At 50.6% G+C, this 26,525-nt stretch overlaps 1 protein-coding gene across 1 annotated transcript; it reads right to left on the bottom strand.

Moving 5' to 3' along the window:
* Positions 1–345: 345 nt before the first annotated feature.
* On the bottom strand, positions 346–26,525 carry LOC144609407 (cofilin-2-like). Its single transcript, XM_078427877.1, has 4 exons — positions 26,326–26,525; positions 7,304–7,614; positions 3,986–4,062; positions 346–1,241 (listed from the first exon to the last, which is right to left on the bottom strand). The coding sequence occupies exons 1-4, from the start codon at positions 26,326–26,328 to the stop codon at positions 1,132–1,134; spliced, it is 501 nt and encodes a 166-aa protein (XP_078284003.1). The 5' UTR covers positions 26,329–26,525; the 3' UTR covers positions 346–1,131.

Here is a 26,525-nt window from a genome sequence, read left to right as displayed (position 1 = left end):
GTATGTACGAGTGTGTGTATGAGTGCGCGTGTATGGGTATGTGTGTATGTATGATTGCATGCGTGTACGAGTGCACGCGTGTGCATGCGTATGTATGAGTGCGTGTACGAGTGTATGTACGAGTGCGCGTGTGTGTATGAGTGCATGTGTGTACGTGTGTGTATGAGTGCACGCGTGAGCATGCGTATGTATGAGTGTGCGTGTACGAGTGTGCACGTCTGTGTGTGTGTGTGTACAAGTGCGCTCACTCTGAACCCTTTGCTCCAGCCGGGACGCTCATCGCAGTGACCAACGCAGCATTGAAGAGTAAAGGAAGAGGCCCAGAGTCGAGGGGTTGATCAGACTTTTATTCAGACAGTCAGATGCCACTTCCACATTAGTCAGGGGGTTCAGTTTTCAAAACTATCAACCATTCACAAGACACTGATTCACACCATCCACTGGACTGGCAGTGACCCCCATCCCACGCCCCCAACCCCCCCCCCCCCCAAAAGCAATTATAAAACGATCACATTATACATGCAGTGCATGATTACTATGTTGACCACTGCCGTAAATCTCGTTAAAACATTAGGAATGCTTAGAAAATACAAATTACACATCGAACAAGAGTTCTAATTAAGGTCGTCCGTCGTCGCTTGTTAAGAGGGAATTGTTAAATGCTGATTACAAAGGTCTACAAAAATCTCCCCAGCCCCCCAACAAAAAAAAACAGGTGCGCCTGACTTTGGAAATGACTGGGCAAATGTGGAGGATCACAGTGCCCCAACTCAAGGAATGGTGCAGGTAAGACAATTACAGTGACGGCGTTTTGGTTCAATTTGATTTAAATAAACCTTGCCGATCCACTAAATTGTTCCACGTCACCCCCAGGCCTGGGTCGAGTGAATGAGAAATTTGGCATCGAGTTCCTGTCCAAATTGGCCCCTGATAATTGGTAACAGGAGCCCTTTCTAAATAACTGGTCCCAATTGCAAATAGGATTTAATAAAAGCAAGCGTTAGAATAGGGGAGTGAGTCAAAGACGTGTGTACAAACTGATGGTAGTTTGTAGGCACCCCAACCCCCCCCCAAAAAAAAAAACCCAGAGCACAAGACATTGAAAACATGGAAGATGGTCTTCGGCTGGCCTTAGATTTGCCGGTTCTCGATGGACACCACATCGCTCCCCAGCTTTCTAGCCAAAGTACTCAAGTCGGCCAAATCATCGTAGCTGTTCACCTGCCATTCGTGCTTCATCCCTGCAAGACAACCGGGTCACCCGTTAGATCAGAGCGAACGCTGAACCGATACTATAACCGCACGACAGAACCGGGTTCATCCCAGGAGGGAAATTGGTCTGCCAACAGTCATGAAAACCGGACGGAAAAGAGACGAATGGAAAGTCCAGGATTGGGGGGTGTGCAAAGGTTGGGGAGGGAGGGGGAAAAGGAGTCAGTCTACCCCATAACAGAAAGGGGAAGGAGTTAGAGCCCCAGACTGATACAGTGTGGAAACAGGCCCCTCAGCCCAACTCACCCACACCGACCAACATGCCCCATCTACACTAGTCCCACCTGCCCACACCGACCAACATGCCCCATCTACACTAGTCCCACCTGCCCACACCGACCAACATGCCCCATCTACACTAGTCCCACCTGCCCACACCGACCAACATGCCCCATCTACACTAGTCCCACCTGCCCACACCGACCAACATGCCCCATCTACACTAGTCCCACCTGCCCACACCGGCCAACATGCCCCATCTACACTAGTCCCACCTGCCCACACCGACCAACATGCCCCATCTACACTAGTCCCACCTGCCCACACCGACCAACATGCCCCATCTACACTAGTCCCACCTGCCCACACCGACCAACATGCCCCATCTACACTAGTCCCACCTGCCCACACCGGCCAACATGCCCCATCTACACTAGTCCCACCTGCCCACACCGACCAACATGCCCCATCTACACTAGTCCCACCTGCCCACACCGACCAACATGCCCCATCTACACTAGTCCCACCTGCCCACACCGACCAACATGCCCCATCTACACTAGCCCCACCTGCCCACACCGACCAACATGCCCCATCTACACTAGTCCCACCTGCCCACACCGACCAACATGCCCCATCTACACTAGTCCCACCTGCCCACACCGGCCAACATGTCCCAGCTACACCAGTCCCATCTGCCGGCGTTTGGCCCATATCCCTCCAAACCCGTCCTATCCATGTACCTGTCCAACTGTTTCTTAAACGTTGTGATAGTCCCAGCCTCAACTACCTCCTCCGGCAGCTCGTTCCATTTACCCACCACCCTCTGTGTGGAAATGTTACCCCTCAGATTCCTATTAAATATTTTCCCCTTCACCTTGAACCTGTGTCCTCTGGTCCTCGATTCCCCTACTCTGGGCAAGAGACTCTGTGCGTCTACCCGGAAACGGGGCCCTTCAGCCCAGCCGAGTCCATGCTGACCCACACTGGCACTATCCTACACACTGGGGACAATTTACAGAAGCCAATTAACCTACAAACCGGCACGCCTTTGGGGCATGGGGGAAATGGGCGCTCCCGGAGAAAACCTACGCAGACTCGGGGAGAACGTGCAAGCTCCACAAAAACAGCGTCCGCACACAGGATTGAACCCAGCTCTCTGTGGGGGGGGGGGGGGGGGGAAAGAGTCTGGGGCCAGAGGACGCAGCCTCAGAATTCAAGGCGGCACGGTGGCGCAGCGGTAGATCCTGACTACGGGCGCCGTCTGTACGGAGTTTGTACGTTCTCCCCGTGACCTGCGTGGGTTTTCTCCGAGATCTTCAGTTTCCTCCCACACTCCAAAGACGTGCAGGTTTGTAGGTTAATTGGCTGGGCAAATGTAAAAATTGTCCCTAGTGTGTGTAGGATAGTGTTAGTGTGCGGGGATCGCTGGGCGGCGCGGACCCGGTGGGCCGAAGGGCCTGTTTCTGCGCTGTATCTCTAAATCTAAAAGACATTGATTTAGGAAGGAGATGAGGTGGAATTTCTTTAATCACAGAGGGTATTGAATCTGTGGAATTCTTTGCCAAGGGAGGAGAATGGGATTGAGAGGGAGGGATAGGTCAGCCATGATTGATTAGGCAGAGGAGACTTGATGGGCCGAATGGCCCAATGTTGCTCCTATCCTATTTGAAGAAGGACATTCTTGCTATTGAGGGCGTGAACCGTAGGTTCACCAGGTTAATCCCCGGGATGGCGGGACTGTCGTACGTTGAAAGACTGGAGCGACTGGGCTTGTATACGCTGGAATTTAGAAGGATGAGAGGGGATCTTATTGAAACATAAGATTATTAAGGGGTTGGACACGTTAGAGGCAGGAAACATGTTCCCAATGTTGGGGGAGTCCAGAACCAGGGGCCACAGTTTAAGAATAAGGGGTAGGCCATTTAGAACGCAGATGAGGAAAAACCTTTTCAGTCAGAGAGTTGTGAATCTGTGGAATTCTCTGCCTCAGAAGGCAGTGGAGGCCAATTCTCCGAATGCATTCAGGAGAGAGCTAGATAGAGCTCTTAAGGATAGCGGAGTCAGGGGGTATGGGGAGAAGGCAGGAACGGGGTACTGATTGTGAATGATCAGCCATGATCACATTGAATGGCGGTGCTGGCTCGAAGGGCCGAATGGCCTCCTCCTGCACCTGTTGTCAACTGTCTATCACACACAAACTCTCTGGCGCTCTACTGCTGTGCTACAGTGCCCTATATCGTAGGAAGTGAGAGGAAAGAGGAGTGAATAGCGTAGCTGGGCCAGGGCGGGCATGTTGGGCCGAAGGGCCTGTTTCCACACTGTATCACTAACAAAAACAAAAGTATTTTACCCTGTAACTTAAGTGTAAGAAAATAACTGCAGATGCTGGTACAAATCCAAGGTATTCATTCACAAAATGCTGGAGTAACTCAGCATCTCAGGGGAGGGGGAATGGGCGACGTTTCGGGTCGAGACCCTTCTTCAGACTTACCCTGTAACTTCCTCTTCAGCCCATCTTTGGAGCTTGCATAGATCAGCTTCTGCGCAACAGTGGCATCGTCTGGAGCCCTGACAAGACAAGACAAAACAAGCACTTTGAAGAACCACTTGGGAGAGCACAGTCACACACCAGTCAGAACAATCCCCCTCAACCTCCCAACTCCTAGTTCTCCCACTGGTTTCATTGTCCCTTCCCCCTCTCTCCCCCATCCTAGTTCACCAACTAGCCTGGGACTCTATTCCTCGGAGCGCAGGAGGATGAGGGTGATCTTATCGAGGTGTACAAAATATCGAGAGGATTCGACCGGGGTAGACACACAGAGTCTCTTGCCCAGTGTAGGTTAATCGAGGACCAGAGGACACTGGTTCAAGGTGAAGGGGAAAAGATTTAATAGGAATCGGAGGGGTAACCTTTCCACACAGAGGGTGGTGGGTGTAAGGAACGAGCTGCCGGAGGAGGTAGTTGAGGCAGGGACTATCCCAACAGTTAAGACAGGTACATGGATAGGACAGGCTTGGAGGGATATGGACCCAAGCACAGGCAGGTGGGACTAGTGTAGATGGGGCATGTTGGGCGGTGTGGGCAGGTGGGACTAGTGTAGATGGGGCATGTTGGCCGGTGTGGGCATTTGGGACTAGTGTAGATTGGGCATGTTGGCCGGTGTGGGCAGATGGGACTAGTGCAGATGGGGCATGTTGTCCGGTGTGGGCAGGTGGGACTAGTGTAGATGGGGCATGTTGGGCGGTGTGGGCAGGTGGGACTAGTGCAGATGGGGCATGTTGGTCGGTGTGGGCAGGTGGGACTAGTGTAGATGGGGCATGTTGGTTGGTGTGGGCAGGTGGGACTAGTGTAGATGGGGCATGTTGGTCAGTGTGGGCAGGTGGGACTAGTGTAGATGGGGCATGTTGGTTGGTGTGGGCAGGTGGGACTAGTGTAGATGGGGCATGTTGGTCAGTGTGGGCAGGTGGAACTAGTGTAGATGGGGCATGTTGGCCGGTGTGGGCAGGTGCATCACTCTGCGACTAGTCTCACCCTCTTCATCCCAGTTCTCCGCCTAGTTTCACTGTCCCCGGTTACTAAACACTTCAACTCCCACTCCCACACTGACCTTTCTGTCCTGGGCCTCCTCCGTTGTCAGAGTGAGGCCCAGCGCAAATTGGTGGAACGGCACCTCATATTTCGCTTGGGCAGCTTACACCCCAGCGGGATGAACACTGACTTCTCTAACCTCGGACAGCCCTTGTTTTTCCTCTCTCTCCATCCCCCCCCCCCCCACCCTCTTTTTCCGACCCGTGTCCCTCGTTGTCACCTCCCCCTCAACCAACAAATGATCCATTCCACAATTTCCTTGAACTCTATCTCCTTTGATCCCTCATTTTCACACCTTACCCTTCCATATCTCTACGTCTCCCTCTCCTCCACACACACACTGGCAACAAATTACAATTTTTACCAAAGGCCAATTAACCCAGACCTCCCAACATTTGATTTTGCAAATCCATAATTTTGATGTCCAAAATTCAGAACTTTACATCACATTTCATGATATGGCACGCAACGCAACTTTTCAGCAATAAAAAGTATGCACGCCAAATGCGTGTACGCGTTCATGTGTGAAAACGACTATTATTTCTTTTCCCCCCACCTCCAATCCCCCCCTCCCCCACACCCCTCCCGTTCTCCGCCCCCACACCGATTGGCCTCGCCAGTGGGAGGCGAGGCAGGGCCGGGGGCGAGACTAGGCCGGGCCAGTGGGAGGCAAGGCGAGGCAGGGCTGGGGGCAAGACCAGGCAGGGCCGGGGGCGAGACCAGGCAGGGCCGGGGGCGAGACGAGACCAGGCCAGGCGTGTGTTTTGCGGGAAAAATGTGAGGCGAAATCGGAATGGCGGAAATGAAATAAGAAAGCGAAACTCTCCACCAAATTCAGACGGGTCGGGAGGTCCGTTAACCTACAAACTGGAGCGTGTGAAGAACGGGAGCACGCGGAGAAAATCCACGCGGTCACATGGACAACGTACAAGCTCCGTGCTGACAGCGCCCGCAGTCAGGATGGGACCCGGGTATCTGGCGCTGTGTGGCAGCAGCTCTACCCGCTGCATCACCGATGCAGGCTCCATGGACCAGCAAGGATCGATCCTGTTACAATCTTGACCAAATGCAACTCTCATTGAAACTTACTCAGAAAGTCCCGGATAGGGTGGATGTGGAGTGGATGTTTCCACTAGTGGGAGAGTCTAGGACCAGAGGGCACAGCCTCAGAATTAAAGGACGTTCCTTTCGGAAGGAGATGAGGAGGAATTTCTTTATAGTCAGAGGGTGGTGAATCTGTGGGATTCTTTGCCACAGACGGCTGTGGAGGCCACAAGTCAGTGGATATTTTTAAGGCAGATAGATTCTTGATTCAGGGTATTTATTCACAAAATGCTGGAGTAACTCAGCGGGTCAGGCAGCATCTCGGGAGAGAAGGAATGGGTGACGTTTCGGGTCGAGACCCTTCTTCAGACTGATTCAGATTTGTACCAGCATCTGCAGTTATTTTCTTATACTTCTTGATTCAGGGGTTGTGGGGAGAAGGCAGGAGAATGGGGTTAGGAGGGAGAGATAGATCAGCCATGATGGAATGGCGGAGTGGACTCGATGGGCCGAATGACCTCATTCGGCTCCTATCACTTATGGCCTAAGGAGGGCTGGGTCTCGTTTAGTTTAGAGATACAGCGCGGAAACAGGCCCTTCGGCCCACCGAGTCCGTGCCGACCAGCGATCCTACGTATGCACACTGGGGACAATGTACATTTTATGGCAAACTAATTAACCTACAAACCTGTACGTCTTTGGAGCGTGGGACAATCTCGGGGAAAACCCTGCTCATGACTCGGGATATGAACTTATGTAACGGGGAATTTTAGAAAACCACATAGAAAATAGGTGCAGGAGTAGGTCATTCGGCCCTTCGAGCCTGTACGCACCGCCATTCAATGTGATCATGGCTGATCATCCAATTCAGTATCCCGTTCCTGCCTTCTCTCCATACCCTCTGATCCCTTTAGCCACAAGGGCCACATCTAACTCCCTCTTAAATACAGCCAATGAACTGGCCTCAACTACCTTCTGTGGCAGAGAATTCCACAGATTCACCACTCTCTGTGTGAAGAAATGTTTTCTCATCTCGGTCCTAAAAGACTTCCCCCTTATCCTTAAACTGTGACCCCTTGTTCTGGACTTCCCCAACATCGGGAACAATCTTCCCGCATCTAGCCTGTCCAACCCCATTAAGAATTTTGTACGTTTCTATACGATCCAACAACATACCAATAAACAAAGATCAACTCCTCCTTCTTAGACTCCTTGGTCTCGTAGCTGGCATCGTAGACGGCGTAGCAACATTGTCCCTTCCGAAACATGTTCAGAAAGTGTTGGAAGGGGTCTTTAATCACCCCCTGCTGGACATCGCCGACCAGGATCTCCCGCGTCTCATCCAGCACGATCATCTCGTTGGTGTCGTTCAGGATCATCATGATCGCCTTCTTCCTCTTCAGAACCTCTGCCTTGGTGCAGGTCTTGCGGACCTTCATGTTGGTGAAACAGTTCACGACACTGTCGCACACTTTCACACCCGACGACTGCAGAGAGAGAGAGGGAGAGAGAGAGGGAGTGAGAACACGCCCGGCTCAAGTGGAAACGCAAAGGCTTCTCATTGTACCTGACCAAGAACTCAATAGGCCCACCGACCCCACACCGACAGTAGTAGTCTGCACGGAGGGTTGTCAGGGTCACAGGAGAGATCTGGGCCACATCCAGCTGGTATATATAATATATATAAGAAAATAACTGCAGATGCTGGTACAAATCGATTTATTCACAAAATGCTGGAGTAACTCAGCAGGTCAGGCAGCATCTCGGGAGAGAGGGAATGGGTGACGTTTCGGGTCGAGACCCTTCTTCAGACTGATGTCAGGGGTGCATAGAAACATAGAAAATAGGTGCAGGAGTAGGCCATTCGGCCCTTCGAGCCGGTACGCACCGCCATTCAATATGATCATGGCTGATCATCCAACTCAGTATCCCGTACCTGCCTTCTCTCCATACCCCCTGATCCCTTTAGCCACAAGGGCCACATCTAACTCCCTCTTAAATATAGCCAATGAACTGGCCTCAGCTACCTTCTGTGGCAGAGAATTCCACAGATTCACCACTCTCTGTATGAAAAAAAACATTCTCATCTCGGTCCTAAAAGACTTCCCCCTTATCCTTAAGCTGTGACCCCTTGTTCTGGACTTCCCCAACATCGGGAACAATCTTCAGGATAACGTGACAGTTTTAGGCCCAACTTACTCACCGTCGTCCCTTTGGTGCCAATGGAAGAAGTTTCATTGAAATCGGCGTTATATTTTTAAAGTTTTAAAGCTTAAATCTATCTCCTAGGGAGGGAGGGGGTGGGAGGGAGGGAGAGGGGAGGTTGAGGGGGACGGAGTGGGGAAGGGAGGAGAGGGGTGAGGTGGGGGGAGAGGGTGCTGCACCAATGCAGGAGAGGTTTGGGCCCCAACAGATGGGCCCAACTCTCGCTCTGGCTGCAGCGCTGGAACCACGGGCCCAGTCAGTGACACCCTCTCCCCTTCCCTTTCCCCCCTCAACGAGGGATGGGCCCAACGGGTCCACTTGGTCTAGTATATATATAATTGCTAAAACTCTCATCTTACATGTACGAGAGTTCCCGAAATGCAACCACAACAGTACACGACAGCACAACAATGTTAGGCCCACCTTATTCACCATCCGCCAGCAAGGTTCATTGATCAAGTTTCGTTAAATTTTAAATGTTATTCACTTAATAAACTTTAATAAATGCGCTTCCCCCTTCCCCCCCCCCCCCCCGCAGGGAGGACCGGCGTGCCCCGCGCCTGACCGTGCGGCACGGTGGCGCAGCGGTAGAGTTGCCGCCTAACAACGAATGCAGCGCCGGAGACTCAGGTTCGATCCCGACTATGGGCGCCGTCTGTACGGAGTTTGTATGTTCTCCCCCCGTGACCTGCGTGGGTTTTCTCCGAGATCTTCAGTTTCCTCCCACACTCCAAAGACGTACAGGTATGTAGGATAATTGGCTGGGCAAATGTAAAAATTGTCCCTAGTGGGTGTAGGATAGTGTTAGTGTGCGGGGATCGCTGGGCGGCACGGACTCGGTGGGCCGAAGGGCCTGTTTTTCCGCGCTGTGTCTCTAAATCTTAATAAAAAACTTCCTCGCGCGGCGCGGCACGCGAGGGTCAAAGAAAATGGCCGCCGACAGGACGAACATGCGGCAGCGCCATCTGCTGCTCACCGCCACGATGGCCGGGGCAAGTGGCTCCCTCTCCCCCCCACCCCTGGGGAGACCCCTTGGCTGGCAGCAGGTGGTCAGTTGGGGGAGGGTTGTTGGGCCCGCAGGAGAGGCTTGAACCCGACGGGTCGTGTGGCAAGTGGTAAAACACACGACAGACAATTTAAAAATAAAACATTACAATTGAAACATGTGAAAACCAGAGTAAAAAGAGATGACAGACTTTTGGTTGTTGGGTAGAGCTACTGCTGGTGGGATAAAGCCGCTCTTTATGTCCGGCTGTGGCTGCTTTGACAGTCCGGAGTTGCCTTCCAGAGGGAAGTGCTTCGAAGAGTTTGTGGCCAGGGTGAGAGATGATCTTGCCCGCTCGCTTCCTGGCTCTTACAATACAATACAATATATCTTTATTGTCATTGTACCCAGGGGTACAACGAGATTGGGAATGCGCCTCCCAGATTGGGAATTGCAGTGTACAGTTCGTCAAGGGGGGGAAGGTTGCAGCCGACAACCTTCTCGTCTATGTTATCCCACTTTCTCATCCACTCCCTACACATCAGCGGCAAATTATAGACAATAGGTGCAGGAGGAGGCCATTCGGCCCTTCGAGCCTGTACGCACCGCCATTCAATGTGATCATGGCTGATCATTCTCAATCAGTACCCCGTTCCTGCCTTCTCCCCATACCCCCTGACTCCGCTATCCTTAAGAGCTCTATCCAGCTCTCTCTTGAATGCATTCGGAGAATTGGCCTGCACTGCCTTCTGAGGCAGAGAATTCTACCGATTCACAACTCTCTGACTGAAAAATGTTTTTCCTCATGTCCGTTCTAAATGGCCGACCCCTTATTCTTAAACTGTGTGGCCCCTGGTTCTGGACTCCCCCAACATTGGGAACATGTTTCCTGCCTTAATAATCTTATACGTTTCGATAAGATCCCCTCCCATCCTTCTAAATTCCAGTGTATACAAGCCTAGTCGCTCCAGTCTTTCAACATACGACAGTCCCGACATCCCGGGAATTAACCTGGTGAACCTACGCTGCACGCCCTCAATCGAGCCAGTTACAGCGTACAGATAAGGGAATAACGTTCAGTGCAAGGTGAAGCCAGCAAAGTCCGATCAAGGATAGTCCGAGGTGTAGGAAAAGAAAAACTGCAGACGCTGGTATAAATCGAAGGTAGACAAAAGATGATGGGAGTAACTCAGTGGGTCAGGCAGCATCTCTGGAGAGAAGGAACGGGTGACGTTTCGGGTCGAGACCCTTCTTCAGACTGATGTCAGGGGAGGGGGCGGAGGACAAAGAAAAGATGTAGTCGGAGACAGGAAGACAAGTGGGAGAACTGGGAAGGAGGAGGGGATAGAGAGGGAAAGCAGGGACTATCTGAAGTTAGAGAAGTCAATGTTCATACCGCTGGGGTGTAAGCTGCCCAAGCGAAATATGAGGTGCTGTTCCTCCAATTTGCGCTAGGCCTCACTCTGACAATGGAGGGGGCCCAGGACAGAAAGGTCAGACTGGGAGTGGGAGGGGGAGTTGAAGTGCTGAGCCACCGGGAGATCAGGTTGGTTAAGGCGGACTGAGCGGAGGTGTTGAGCGAAACGAACGCCGAGCATGCGCTTGGTCTCGCCGATGTGGAGAAGTTGACGCCTGGAACAGCGGATGCAATAGATGAGGTTGGAGGAGGTGCAGGTGAACCTCTGTCTCACCCGGAAAGACTGTCTGGGTCCTTGGATGGAGTCGAGGGGGGAGGTAAAGGGGCAGGTGTTGCATCTCATGCGGTCGCAGGGGAAAGTAGAGCCCGAGGGTCACCAAAGAGGGAGATGGTAATAGTTTATTCAGCACTGCTCTCTGGCTGGAGGGATGATTCAGTTGCCTGAAAAGCTCAGAATTGTGGGCTTGCGTCTAATCGTCACGGCGTTTTATTAAAAACTAGACCAAGTGGACTAGGCCCAAACCTCTCCTGCATTGGTATAGCACTCTCTCCTCCCCACCTCCCCTCTCCGCCCCCCCCCCCTTCCCCCTCACTCCCTAGGCGATAGATTGAAACTTAAAAATGTGAATAACGAGAGTTTCAGTATATAGTGTGAGAAAATAACTGCAGATGCTGGTACAAATCGAAGGTATTTATTCACAAAATGGTGGAGTAACTCAGCGGGTCAGGCAGCATCTCGGGAGAGAAGGAATGGGTGACGTTTCGGGTCGAGAGTGAGGGAGGGAGTGAGGGAGGGAGGGAGTGGGAGGAAGAGGGAGAGGGAGGGAGAGATATAATCTTGTAAGAAAATAACTGCAGATGCTGGTACAAATCGAAGGTATTTATTCATAAAATGCTGGAGTAACTCAGCGGGTCAGGCAGCATCTCAGGAGAGAAGGAATGGGTGACGTTTCGGGTCGAGAGGGGGAGAGTGAGGGAGAGAGTGAGAGAGGGTGAGAGAGAGAGAGGGAGGGAGGGAGAGGGAGGGAGAGGGAGGGAGGGGGAGAGGGAGGGAGGGGGAGAGGGAGGGAGAGATATAATCTTGTAAGAAAATAACTGCAGATGCTGGTACAAATCGAAGGTATTTATTCACAAAATGCTGGAGTAACTCAGCGGGTCAGGCAGCATCTCGGGAGAGAAGGAATGGGTGACGTTTCGGGTCGAGAGTGAGTGAGGGAGAGAGTGAGGGAGAGAGTGAGGGTGAGAGGGTGAGAGAGAGAGGGAGGGAGGGAGGGAGAGAGTGAGGGAGAGAGTGAGGGAGAGAGTGAGGGAGAGAGTGAGGGAGAGAGTGAGGGAGAGAGTGAGGGAGAGAGTGAGGGAGAGAGTGAGGGAGAGAGTGAGGGAGAGAGTGAGGGAGAGAGTGAGGGAGAGAGTGAGGGAGAGAGTGAGGGAGAGAGTGAGGGAGAGAGTGAGGGAGAGAGTGAGGGAGAGAGTGAGGGAGAGAGTGAGGGAGAGAGTGAGGGAGAGAGTGAGGGAGAGAGTGAGGGAGAGAGTGAGGGAGAGAGTGAGGGAGAGAGTGAGGGAGAGAGTGAGGGTGAGAGAGAGGGTGAGAGAGAGAGGGAGGGAGGGAGAGGGAGAGGGGGAGGGGGAGAGGGAGGGAGAGATATAATCTTGTACAAAAATAACTGCAGGTGCTGGTACAAATCGAAGGTATTTATTCACAAAATGCTGGAGTAACTCAGCAGGTCAGGCAGCATCTCGGGAGAGAAGGAATGGGTGGCGTTTCGGGTCGAGACCCTTCCTCAGTATACAGATAGATGAACAAACGACATTGCGAAACCTCAAGTGTTGCGTGAGCACCACTTTTCCTAGAGTTTTGCGCTCCGGGGGGAAAGGAGAGGCAAGGGAATTCACCAAGAGGCAGCGATAGATTTTGAAGAGTCAGATTGAGTGACAGTACCCAGACCACACCCAGCGTGACACGACGTTTTGTACAATATCCTTATTAGGTAAAGGAATTTGTGATTCGAGGACCGATGTGTCAGCTCTACTCAGTTTAGAAAATGCCAGCTATGACTGCTGTTGCTACAATCACCTCATTGTCTGAAACCATCTCCGACACGTAACTCAAATCCCCCAGCAACTTTTGTGTAAGTGTCGAGTCCAGTCGGGCTGCCCAGGTTCGGCATTAACACCTTCAGTGCCAGTCTGTGACCTTGGGAGACACGGCGTGGAAACAGGCCCGCCGAGCCCATGCCGACCAGCGATTGCCCCGTACACCATGAGACACACACACAGACAGAGAGACAGACACAGAGAGACACACACACACACACAGACACACACACACAAAGACACACACATACAGACAGACACACAGAGACACACACACACAGAGACACACACACACACACACAGAGACACACACACACACACAGACAGAGACACACAGACAGAGACACACACACACACACACACACACACACACAGTGGACAGTTCACAATTTTACAGAAGTCAATTAGCCTACAAACCAGCACGTCTTTGGAGTGTGGGAGGAAACCGGAGAAAACCCACGCAGGTCACGGGGAGGGCGTGCAAACTCCGCACAGACAGCGCCCGTGGTCAGGGTCGAACTCGGGTCTGTGGCGCCGTGAGGCAGCAGCTCCACCCGCTGCACCACCGTGCCGCTCAAAGTCTTGGAAGCCATTTTAATTCAAGGAATATTTATTTAGCCCCTCTTAAGGACAACCTGGTGTGGGGGGAAACGCCAAGACATGGCACTCGAGACACTTGGGGATGGGGGAGGGGAAGAGTAGGGGGGGGGAGAGAGAGACAATAGGCAATAGGTGCAGGAGGAGGCCATTCGGCCCTTCGAGCCAGCACCGCCATTCAATGTGATCATGGCTGATCATTCTCAATCAGTACCCCGTTCCTGCCTTCTCCCCATACCCCCTGACTCCGCTATCCTTAAGAGCTCTATCTAGCTCTCTCTTGAATGCATTCAGAGAATTGGCCTCCACTGCCTTCTGAGGGAGGGAGAGGGTGCTGCACCAATGCAAGAGAGGTTTGGGCCCAACGTGTCCACTTGGTCTATTTTATAAATAAATGGCGGAGAACAGGAAGCCTGAGGCAAGGCTGTGGCCTCACAAGGCATCCGAGTCCCCTTGTCAACTGGCAGAAACCTCCAGACAAGGGTTACAAGTGCACAACCGACCAACATTTCAATCACCAAATCAACTGAACCGCAGAGTCAGCACCTCCCCGGACACATCCACACATACTGTGAGCATTGTAGACACACTTTGTACCCAACGTCATGGTCCTGCTGTTCCACAATTAGAGGCGGTTCATAGAAACATAAAAAATAGGTGCAGGAGTAGGCCATTCGGCCCTTCGAGCCTGTACACACCGCCATTCAATATGATCATGGCTGATCATCCAACTCAGTATCCCGTACCTGCCTTCTCTCCATACCCCCTGATCCCTTTAGCCACAAGGGCCACATCTAACTCCCTCTTAAATATAGCCAATGAACTGGCCTCAACTACCTTCTGTGGCAGAGAATTCCACAGATTCACCACTCTCTGTGTGAAAAAAAACGTTCTCATCTCGGTCCTAAAAGACTTCCTCCTTATCCTTAAACTGTGACCCCTTGTTCTGGACTTCCCCAACATCGGGAACAATCTTCCTGCATCTAGCCTGTCCAACCCCTTAAGAATTTTGTAAGTTTCTATAAGATCCCCCCTCAATCTTCTAAATTCCAGCGAGTACAAGCCGAGTCTATCCAGTCTTTCTTCATATGAAAGTCCTGCCATCCCAGGGATCAATCTGGTGAACCTTCTCTGCACTCCCTCTATGGCAAGAATGTCTTTCCTCAGATTAGGAGACCAAAACTGTACGCAATACTCCAGGTGCGGTCTCACCAATGCCCTGTACAAATAATACAATCCTGTCTAATAAAGAGCACGGTGGCGCAGCGGTAGAGTTGCTGCCTTACGGGCGTGCCGAGACCGCGCCGACCAGCGATCTCCGCACACCAAACACTACCCTACGCACACGAGGGACAATTTACAATTAGACAATAGACAATAGGTGCAGGAGGAGGCCATTCGGCCCTTCGAGCCAGCACCGCCATTCAATGTGATCATGGCTGATCATTCTCAATCACTACCCCGTTCCTGCCTTCTCCCCATACCCCCTGACTCCGCTATCCTTAAGAGCTCTATCCAGCTCTCTCTTGAATGCATTCAGAGAATTGGCCTCCACTGCCTTCTGAGGCAGAGAATTCCACAGATTCACAACTCTCTGACTGAAAAAGTTTTTCCTCATCTCAGTTCTAAATGGCCTACCCCTTATTCTTAAACTGTGGCCCCTTGTTCTAGACTCCCCCAACATTGGGAACATGTTTCCTGCCTCTAACGTGTCCAACCCCCTAATAATCTTATACGTTTCGATAAGATCTCCTCTCATCCATCTAAATTCCAGTGTATACAAGCCCAGTCGATCCAGTCTTTCAACATATGACAGTCCCGCCATTCCAGGAATTAACCTAGTAAACCTACGCTGCACGCCCTCAATAGCAATCATACCGAGCCAATCAACTTTCACGAGTGGGAGGAAACCGGAGCACCTGGAGAAAACCCACACAGGTCACGGGGAGAACGTGCAAACTCCGCACAGACAGCGCCCGCGGTCGGGATCGAACCGGGGTCCCTGGCGCCGTGAGGCAGCAGCTCTACCCACTGTGCCACCGCCAAACTAGATTAAAACCCTCCCTACTCCATGTTCTACTCCCCCCCCCCAGTGGGGCAATTATCTGGATGTTTTCAAGAGAGAGTTAGATTTAGCTCTTGGGGCTAACGGAATCAAGGGATATGGGGGGGGGGGGGGAGAAAACGATTGTGGATGATCAGCCATTATCATATTGTATAAGAAAATAACTGCAGATGCTGGCACAAATCGAAGGTATTTATTCACAAAATGCTGGAGTAACTCAGCGGGTCAGGCAGCATCTCAGGAGAGAAGGGATGGGCGACGTTTCTGGTCGAGACCCTTCTTCAGACTGATCATATTGAATGGCGTTCATTCAATCGTGGCTGGTCTATCTCTCCCTCCCAACCCCATTCTCCTGCCTTCTCCCCATAACCCCCGACACCCGCACTGATCAACAACCTATCCGTCTCTGCCTTAAAAATATGCACTGACTTGTGGCCTCCACAGCCGTCTGTGGCAAAGAATCCCACAGATTCACTGCCCTCTGGCTAAAGAAATTCCACCTCACCTCCTTCCTAAAGGAACGTCCTTTAATTCTGAGGCTGTGCCCTCTGGTCCTAGACTCTCCCACTAGTGCAACCATCCTCTCCACACCCACGCAGTCCACGTTGTCCACGCTTCAAGAAAACAGCAAGGGATGGGGAGAGATAGATTGCCTAAAGTCCTCTTCGTGTGTTATAATAATTTGCTTGCTTCAAACATGAGCCTGTGGAACTGACAATTACTGCAGTCTACATTGGTCAGATTGACAATTACTGCAGTCTACATTGGTCAGATTGACAATTACTGCAGTATACATTGGTCAGATTCCGTTCTGTGGCCACGGTCCAAGAATAAAGGGGGAGGCCATTTAAAACTGGGGCGGGGGAAAAAAACTTTTCCACCCAGGGAGTTGTGAATTTGTGGAATTCTCTGCCACAGAGGGCAGTGGAGGCCGATTCACTGGATGGGTTTAAGAGAGTTAGATAGAGCTCTAGGGGCTAGCGGAATCAAGGGATATGGGAGATGGGTTACTGATTTCTGCACCTGTTTTCTACATTTCTATGTTTGCTAAAGGACGGGTAACAGGACGTTTGCTTATCTATAATGGTGTGGAATCATATACTCCACTGTAGAGTGCAGAGTAGGTTTACTAGGTTAATTCCCAGAATGGCGGGACTATCATATGTTGAAAGACTGGAGCGACTAGGCTTGTATACACTGGAATTTAGAAGAATGAGAGATCTTATCGAAACGTATCAGATTATTAAAGGGTTGGACACGTTAGAGGCAGGAAACATGTTCCCAATGTTGGGGGAGTCCAGAACAAGGGGCCACAGTTTAAGAATAAGGGGTCGGCCATTTAGAACTGAGATGAGGAAAAACTTTTTCAGTCAGAGAGTTGTGAATCTGTGGAATTCTCTGCCTCAGAAGGCAGTGGAGGCCAATTCTCTGAATACATTCAAGAGAGAGTTAGATAGAGCTCTTAAGGATAGCGGAGTCAGGGGGTATGGGGAGAAGGCAGGACCGGGGTAGTGATTGAGAATGATCAGCCTTGATCACATTGAATGGCGGTGCATACAGGCTCGAAGGGACGAATGGCCTCCTCCTGCACCTATTGTCTATTGAGTGTTTACTGTGCCTTTTGGAGGTGCATGATGAATAATTGTTACAAGACCATTTGGAAGAAGGAAAAGTCTTTAAAAGCCCTCTGCAATAAAAAAAAATCAAAGGGAGATTCTGTATAGAAATAGCAGATTAACGTTTGTTCGTTGAACAATCCCCTAGACTGCTCCCAGTGTACCTGGTGATTTTAAATAAAGGTTGTACAAAATGCTGGAGTAACCCAGCGGGTCAGGCAGCATCTCGGGAGAGAAGGAATGGGTGACGTTTCAGGTCAAGACCCTTCCTCAGACCCTCTCTCACATCGTAGCACTCTATATAATCACAAAATGTGAATTCATCCAATAACTCTTATTGGTTTCTACAAATAAAACAGAATGTCCTGATATCCAGATAAAATATGTGGAAAAAGTTATCTGCTTGATTAGCATTGTGTATAGTTAGTTATCGAGTAAGAGTTATCAGAATTACTTTTCTACAATTACTTCACTATTTTTTTGCATTGAATTGAATAAAAACAACTTAAAATTGAATATTTTTTGTTAAAGAGCAGCTAAGCTTCTTTAAATATTTTTATTAAACTTTTAGGCTTAAAGTTCTTTCATCTATCTATTCTTTTCTCCTCAAACTCTATAAAACGGCAATACTTATATTACAACAGAGCGAGTTATAATTATATTTAAGAGAGCTAGATAGAGCTCTAGGGGCTAGTGGAATCAAGGGATATGGGGAGAAGGCAGGCACGGGTTATTGATTAGGGACGATCAGCCATGATCACAAACGGTGCTGGCTCGAAGGGCCGAATGGCCTCCTCCTGCACCTATTTTCTATGTAACATCCTCTGTGTCACCTTCCCCATGGCTAATAATGAACCATTCTACATTTTCTTAATCACATCCGCTTTGATCTGCCATTTCAACACCTTCCCCTTCCATATCTCTCGTTTCTCTTTCCCCGGACTTAGTCTGAAGGAGGGTCTCGACCCGAAACGTCACCCATTCCTTCTCTCCCGAGATGCTGCCTGTCCCGCTGAGTTACTCCGGCATTTTGTGTCTACCTTCGATTTTAACCAGAACCTGCAGTTTTTCCCCCCTAGGCACTTAAATACAGTCTCGATTGTCTTGCCCGATCTTTGTGCTGTGCTTTACATTTTTCTTTACCACCGCGGCAATGAAGAAACCGTTGAACCATCATTGATCATCGCTGGATTTACGTCATTTCCCGGACATCCTCTCACCTCCTCCCCCCTCAGCCACCGAGCTTTTTCCAACAGATAGCAAGTCATAAAAACAGTTGCTGACCCTTGCCATCCTTCTTCACAAGGCTGTGCGGTTTTCCGAACAAGTCTCTCGTTCCCTTTGACCGTTTTCTGCTGCCAGAAACCCAAACGCCGTTTGTTTCTCTTTCGTTACACTCTATCTTTAACCGGCAAACTCATTCCACGCAATAAACGACCACTGACACAAAATGCCCGGGCGGTTGGACATGTTAGAGGCAGGAAACATGTTCCCAATGTTGGGGGAACCATGGGCCAGTTTAAGAATAAGGGGAAAGCTATTTAGAACTGAGATGAGGAAAACCTTTTTCAGTCAGAGAGTTGTGAATCTGTGGAATTCTCTGCCTCAGAAGGCAGTGGAGGCCAATTCTCTGAATGCATTCAAGAGAGAGTTAGATAGAGCTCTTAAGGATAGTGGAGTCAGGGGGTATGGTGAGAAGGCAGGAATGGGGTACTGATTGAGAATGATCAGCCATGATCACATTGAATGGCGGTGCTGGCTCGAAGGGCCGAATAGCCTCCTCCTGCACCTATTGACTATTGACTCAGCGGGATAGGCACCTCCAGAGAGAAGGAACGGGTGACGCTTCGGGTCGAGACCCTCCTTCAGACCGAGTCCGGGGAAAGGGAAACGAGAGATATGGAAGGGGAAGGTGTGAAAATGGCAGATCAAAGCGGATGTGATTAAGAAAATGTGGAATGATTCATTATTAGCCGTGGGGAAGGTGACAGGGTGGATGTGGAGAGGATGTTTCCACCAGTGGGAGAGTCTAGGACCAGAGGGCACAGCCTCCGAATTAAAGGACGTTCCTTTAGGAAAGAGATGAGGAGGAATTTCTTTGGTCAGAGGGCGGTGAATCTGAGGGATTCTTTGAGTGGAGGACAAGTTGTTGGATATTCATATTCTTGATTAGTGCGGGTATCAAGATATATGGGGAGAAGGCAGGAAAATGGGGTTGAGGGGGAGAGATAGATCAGCAATGATTGAATGGGGTAGACTCGAGACCCCATAACCCGACACCCGCACTAATCTAGAATTTATCCATCTCTGCCTTAAAAATACCCACTGACTTGTGGCCTCCACAGCCGTCTGTGGCAAAGAATCCCACAGATTCAGGGTGTCTCACACTTTCTCTCTCTCTCTCATAGAAACATATAAAATTCTTAAAGGATTGGACCAGCTAGATGCAGAAAAGATGTTCCCGATGTTGGGAGAGTCCAGAACCAGGGGTCACATGGGTTATGGGGGGAAGGCAGGGGAATGGGGTGAGGAGGGAGAGATAAATCAGCCATGAATGAATGGCAGATTAGACTTGATGGGCCAAATGGCCTAATTCTGATCCTATCGCATAACCACTGTGAACGGCTCGATTGTAATCGTGTGTTGTCTTTCCGCTGACTGGTTAGCTCGCAGCAAAAAAGCTTTTCGCTGTACCTCGGTACACGTGACAATGAACTAAACTATTTTTAGATTTAGATTTTTTAGATTTAGAGATACAGCGCGGAAACAGGCCCTTCGGCCCACCGAGTCCGCGCCGCCCAGCGATCCCCGTACACTAACACTACCCTACACACACTAGGGACAATTTTTACATTTACCCAGTCAATTAACCTACATACCTGTACGTCTTTGGAGTGTGGGAGGAAACCGAAGATCTCGGAGAAAACCCCACGCAGGTCACGGGGAGAACATACAAACTCCGCCTGTAGTCAGGATCGAACCCGAGTCTCCGGCGCTGCATTCGCTGTAAGGCGGCAACTCTACCCGCTGTGCCACTGTGAACTGGAGCACCCAGAGAAAACCCACGAGGTCACAGGGAGAACGTACAGGCGGAATAGCACGCAACAAAAGCGTTTCGCTGTACCTCGGTACACGTGACAATAAACTAGACTAAACTTCCCTTATCTCGCATTAACAGAGGCACAAAATGTTGGAGTGCCAGCAGGGCAGGCAGCATCTCTGGTGAGGAGGAATGGGTGGCATTTCGGGTCGAGACTGTTCTTCAGACTGAGAGTCAGAGGAAAGGTATAGCTCTATCGGCCTGCCTTTGTCTCTTTGTGCTTCAGTTTATCAGCCTCTCGACAATGCTCCCTCTCCTCCCAACTCTATCAATCCACCCACAGAACGAAGGAGCAAAGAGGTCCTTCTGCAGTTGTACAGGGCCCTAGTGAGACCGCACCTGGAGTACTGTGTGCAGTTTTGGTCTCCAAATTTGAGGAAGGACGTCCTTGCTATTGAGGGCGTGCAGCGTAGGTTTACTAGGTTAATTCCCGGAATGGCGGGACTGTCATATGTTGAAAGACTGGAGGGACTAGGCTTGTATACACAGGAATTTAGAAGGATGAGAGGGGATCTTATCGAAACATATAAGATTATTAAGGGGTTGGACACTTTAGAGGCAGGAAACATGTTCCCAATGTTGGGTGCTCCAGAACCAGGGGCCACAGTTTAAGAATAAGGGGTAGGCCATTTAGAACTGAGATGAGGAAAAACTTTTTCAGTCAGAGAGTTGTAAATCTGTGGAATTCTCTGCCTCAGAAGGCAGTGGAGGCCAATTCTCTGGATGCATTCAAGAGAGTTAGATAGAGATCTTAAGGATAGCGGAGTCAGGGGGTATGGGGAGAAGGCAGGAACGGGGTACTGATTGAAAATGATCAGCCATGATCACATTGAATGGCGGTGTGTACAGGCTCGAAGGGCCTAATGGCCCACTCCTGCACCTATTGTCTGTTGGCACAAAGCAGGACATTAGTCACTTTGCTCATCTGCCACGAGCAAAAGATATCATGAAAAACACCCAAAAGGGCCACTTCAAACACGAGGTCACTGCGGCCACAAGACAGAAAAGGTCAACGTCGGCAGAATCTCTAAAACTTTACCAGAATCTTTTAGGTCTTTTACTAGGGCCTAAGGAGAGGTTGAGAAGGCTGGGTCTCTATTCCTTGGAGCGCAGGAGGTGATCTTATAGAGGTGTATCAAATCATGAGAGGAATAGATCGGGTATATGTACAAGAATCTCTTGCCCAGAGTAGGGGAATCGAGGACCAGAGGACATGGGTTTAAGGTGAAGGGGGAAAGATTTAATAGGAATCTCAGAGGTAACCTTTTCCACACAAAGGGTGGTGGGTGTGTGGAATGAGCTGCCAGAGGAGGTAGTTGAGGCTGGGACTACACCAACATTTAAGAAACAGTTAGACAGGTACATGGATAGGACAGGTTTGGAGGGATATGGACCAAACGCAGGCAGGTGGGACTAGCGTACCTGGGGCATGTTGGCCGGTCGGTGTGGGCAAGTTGGGCTGAAGGGCCTGTGTCACTCAATGACACTTATTCACAAAATGCTGGAGTAACTCAGCAGGTCAGGCAGCATCTCAGGATAGAAGGATGCTGCCTGGCCTGAGATGCTGCCTGGCCTGCTGAGTTACTCCAGCATTTTGTGAATAAATACCTTCGATTTGTACCAGCATCTGCAGTTATTTTCTTACTCTATGACTTAGGTAGACACAAAATGCTGGAGTAACTCAGCGGGTCAGGCAGCATCTCTGGAGAGAAGGAATAGGTGACGTTTCGGGTCGAGACCCTTCTTCCAACAGAAGTGAGGAAAACTTTTAGCAGACTTAAAAGCCTAAACCTGTATCAATTACTGAGAATAAATCACAGACACAGCAAAAAAACAGACCGAAAGATAAAATAAAGAATTAGCACGGAACAAAAACATTGCAAAGTTGCAATAGTTATTTTTAAAGTGGAAGCAAACAAGGGAGAGTGTTGTGTCTTTAGAAACGGAGTCTGGGGAATCAATGGAAAAATAAGGAGATTAAATGGAAGAGATAGTTTGCAGCAACCGTCTTCATCACAGGCAGTCCCAGAAAGGCGGGAGGGTGGCGCAGCGGGTGGAGCTGCTGCCTCACTACACCAGAGGCCCGGGTTCGATTCTGACCACGGGTGCTTGTCTGCACGTTCTCCCCGTGACCTGCGTGGGTTTTCTCCGAGACCTTCGCTTTCCTCCCACACTCCAAAGACGTGCAGGTTTTTAAAAAATATATATACAGGTTAATCAGCTTGGTACATTGTCCCCGGGGTGTGTAGGGTAGTGTTAGCGTGCAGCCATCGTTGGTCGGAGTGGACTCGGTAGGCCGAAGGGCCCATTTCTGCACTGCGTCTCTAAACTGAAGGGTAAGGCTTTGAGGTAAAACCAAGGTCTCTAAACGAAACCAAAGAAGCCGAGAATTGGAAGGGATAAAAATAAACCAATCCCCGGGGAGAAAACAGCACTTAGAACATTGGAGCTGTCAATTGACTCTCCTGACCACAAAGGACCTCGTCACATGGCGGTACACGAGGGCTTGATGATATGTTATTCAGTTTGCAAAAATTCCTTTCCATTAATTGGAAAATAATAATTGCTGCCCCCTTTATTCAAATAGGGAGTCACAAGCAGGAAGCCCATCTGTCACGGGTAAAAAACTATCTCTACACTAAATCTCTCGTTTGTTTGTTCCAGAACTACAGACAAAACGGTACACGATAGCGCGACAATTTTAGGCCCACCTTACTCACCATCGTCCTCTTTGGTGCTAATGGAAGTTTCATTGAAATAGGTGTTATATTTTTAAAGTTAATCACATTTTAAAGTTTAAATCTATCTCCTAGGGAGGGAGGGAGGGGGGGTGACGGTGATGGAGTGGGGGGAGGGGAAGGGAAGGGGGTGGAGGGAGTGGGGGCGATACTAATGCAGGAGAGGTTTGGGCCCAACGGGTCGACTTGGTCTAGCGAGGACAGCATAATGGTAGAGCTGCTGCCTCAGAACTAGGGCGGCACGGTGGCGCAGCGGTAGAGTTGCTGCCTTACAGCGAATGCAGCGCCGGAGACTCGGGTTCGATCCCGACTACGGGCGCCGTCTGTACGGAGTTTGTACGTTCTCCCCGTGACCTGCGTGGGGTTTCTCCGAGATCTCCGGTTTCCTCTCACACTCCAAAGACGCACAGGTTTGTAGGTTAATTGGCTGGGCAAAATGTAAAAATTATCCCCAGTGGGTGTAGGATAGTGTTAGTGTGCGGGGATCGCTGGGCGGCGCGGGCCCGGTGGGCCGAAGGGCCTGTTTCCGCGCTGTATCTCTAAATCTAAAATCTAGAGACCCGGTTCGACCCTGGCCTCTGGTACTCTGCGTAGAGATTGCATTTCCTTCCTCTCACCACGTGGGCTTCCTCTGGGTGCTCCGGTTTCCTCCCACCCTCGAGACACGCGGGCTTAAGTCTGCTGCCACCCCCGAGGAGATCTCACCAGCTCCTTAGGGGGCTCTGAATCTCGAGAATTATCTTCCTTGGTGCACAGAGATTCGTGTTTTGTTTCCACATGCAAGTTCTGAACAGGCAAGGGAGATGAAAAATGGGGGCGTAGCAGACTTAAACTTTTATACGGAGGCAGAGGCTTAGGTGGGGAATAGTGGCCTACAATTTACACTTGGGCTAGCCTGAAGAGGGATCTCGACCCACCCAACACGTCACCGATTCCTTTTCGTATAAGAAAATAACTGCAGATGCTGGTACAAATCGAAGGTATTTATTCACAAAGTGCTGGAGTAACTCAGCAGGTCGGGCAGCATCTCGGGAGAGAAGGAATGGGTGACGTTTCGGGTCGAGATCCTTCTTAAGACTTCCTTTTCTCCAGAGACGCTGCCCGTACAGCTGCGATACTCCAGCATTTTGTATCTATCTCCAGTACTCCAAGGAATGCAGTTATCAAGAACGTACTTGCCTATTATGTATCTCTTCTTAACCATTTAGTGTCCTCAGCCTATTCCTTGCACATTCTCCCCTATCAGATGGGCCTAGCATAGTGCTAGCATCTTGATATCTAAGGGTGTGAACTGTCACGAGGAGAAGGTATAGACACAAAATGCTGGAGTAACTCAGCGGGTCAGGCAGCATCTCTGGAGAGAAGGAATGGGTGGCGTTTCGGGTCGTGAACCTCCTTCAGACTGAAGAGAAGGCAGGAGAATGGGGTTGAGAGGGGAAAGATAGATCAGCCACGATTGAATGCATAGGAAGGGACTGCAGATGCTGGTTTACACCAAAGATAGACACAAAATGGTGGAGTAACTCAGCGGGACAGGCACCGTCTCTGGAGAGAAGGAATGGGTGACGTTTCGGGTCGAAAGAGAGAAGACCCACCACTCCTCTCCGCAGATGTTGCCTGTCCCGCTGAGTTACTCCAGCTTTTAGTGGCCATCTTCGGCCACGATTGAATGGTGGAGATGGGCTGAACGGCCTGATTTTGCTCCTAGATTAACCACCTCCTGCATCCCCTTCCTGTTCCACTTGCATCTTGTGGATGAGATGGGTCAGTTTCTGACTCAAGAAAAGAAAATCAGTTCCCAAAATGCCCATCTTACGAGATTGAACCTCAATACAATCAGACAATGGGACAAAAACATTGTGCATGCACTAAATGCAAATGCAATGAACCAAAACAGATGCAACGAAAAATAGGCCAATAAATAAATGGAAAAATAAACTGTGGGGGTGGTACAAACAGTTAGACAGTGGCTCCCAAAGGCTGCAGGAACAGGTTGCAACTTCTCCAGACTAACAAAAAAAATCATTAATTAGCAAAAAATTAAAAGAATGCAGGAAATAACGGGGTTTGAGAAGAGAAAGAAAGGAGGGGGGGCAAAAGGGAAGGGTGGGGCCGGGCAGATCAAGCGGATTTTTTTTTGCTCAGACTAGATTTTTTTGATTTTTTTTTAATGAAACAAAAATGGTTTGGAACAACAACAAAAAAACAAAAAATGCGACCGACCGACCGCCAGCCAAAGAAAATAGCGTGCGGGCGGAGACGGGTTAGGCGAAACAAGGATTTTTTTTTTCCGCCGGGTTTTGGCCCCCGGTGAGCCCGCGCGCAGGCTGGGGAGGGGAGGGGGTGGTGAGGTTAGTGCGCGCGGGTGAGGGGGATAAAGTAGTCCCGGGGATATCGGGGTGGGTGGGGGGGCTTCATCACCACCCCCCCCCCCCCACCACACTTTTACACATATGGGAGGGGGTCTATTTTATCCTTCCGCATAACGGTTAACCCCGGCTCTCCCCCCCCCCCCTCTCTCCTCAGCGGCGCCATCTTTAAGGGAGCGCTCCCCTTTCTTCCTCTTCTTCCCTCTCCCCTCAGCTTCACTCTTTCCCCCCCCCCCCCAACCACACCGCCCCTCAAGCGGCGCCATCTTTAAGGGAGCGCACCCCTTTCTTCTTCTTCTTCTTCTTCTCTCTCCCCTCAGCTTCACTCTCTCCCCCACAACCACCGCCCCTCAAGCGGCGCCATCTTTAAGGGAGCGCACCCCCTTTTCTTCTTCTTCCCTCCTTTCCCCGGCTCTCTCTCCCCCCCCCCCACCACCTCAAGCGGCGCCATCTTTAAGGGAGCGCACCCCCTTTCTACTTCTTCCCTCCTTTCCCCGCGGCTCTCCCCTCTCTCCCCCCCCCCCCCCCACCACCACCACCACCTCAAGCGGCGCCATCTTTAAGGGAGCGCACCCCCCTTTTCTTCTTCTTCCCTCCTTTCCCCGGCTCTCTCCCCCCCCCCCCACCCCCTCAAGCGGCGCCATCTTTAAGGGAGCGCACCCCCCTTCTTCTTCTTCTTCCCGCCTTTCCCCGGCTCTCTCTTCCCTCAAGCGGCGCCATTTTTAAGGGAGCGCACCCCCTTCTTCTTCCTCTTCCCTCCTTTCCCCGGCTCTCTCTTCCCTCAAGCGGCGCCATCTTTAAGGGAGCGCACCCCCTTCTTCTTCCTCTTCCCTCCTTTCCCCGGCTCTCTCTTTCCCTCAAGCGGCGCCATCTTTAAGGGAGCGCACCCCCTTCTTCTTCTTCTTCACTTTCCCCGACGCACACGTTAAAAACACACACACACACACACGCGGTCGGCCTCCTTCTCCCCCCCCCCGTCCACAACGACAAAAGAGACGATCAGGCCGCTTACCATAGTGACTGGATTTACGGTTCCAAACTCCTCTCTTCTTCTTCGCCTGAAGACAAAAAGAAAAAACCCCAAACCCGCTCGGTCGCTCGACAGGAAACTTATGTGGTTCTCACTCGACCCTCTCAAGATCGCTCACTCAAGTGTGTGTGAGAGAGGGGGAAAAACCTCATACAAACACGAAGCTCCGCCTTCCCTCTACA

The sequence above is a fragment of the Rhinoraja longicauda genome, chromosome 34, assembly GCF_053455715.1.
Source record: "Rhinoraja longicauda isolate Sanriku21f chromosome 34, sRhiLon1.1, whole genome shotgun sequence".
In the NCBI taxonomy this organism is placed as follows: domain Eukaryota; kingdom Metazoa; phylum Chordata; class Chondrichthyes; order Rajiformes; family Arhynchobatidae; genus Rhinoraja; species Rhinoraja longicauda.
Note: the sequence above shows the minus strand (reverse complement) of the source record. Positions and strands in the feature narration are given on the sequence as shown.

What these genes read in the sequence shown, in the direction of transcription:
- LOC144609407 (XM_078427877.1), bottom strand. An exon ending in GAGTTGATCTTTGTTTATTG is followed by an intron (nt 4,063 to 7,303) that starts GTATGTTGTTGG and finishes TTGTCTTGTCAG; the next exon opens with GGCTCCAGACGATGCCACTG. An exon ending in GCTGAAGAGGAAGTTACAGG is followed by an intron (nt 1,242 to 3,985) that starts GTAAGTCTGAAG and finishes GTTGTCTTGCAG; the next exon opens with GGATGAAGCACGAATGGCAG.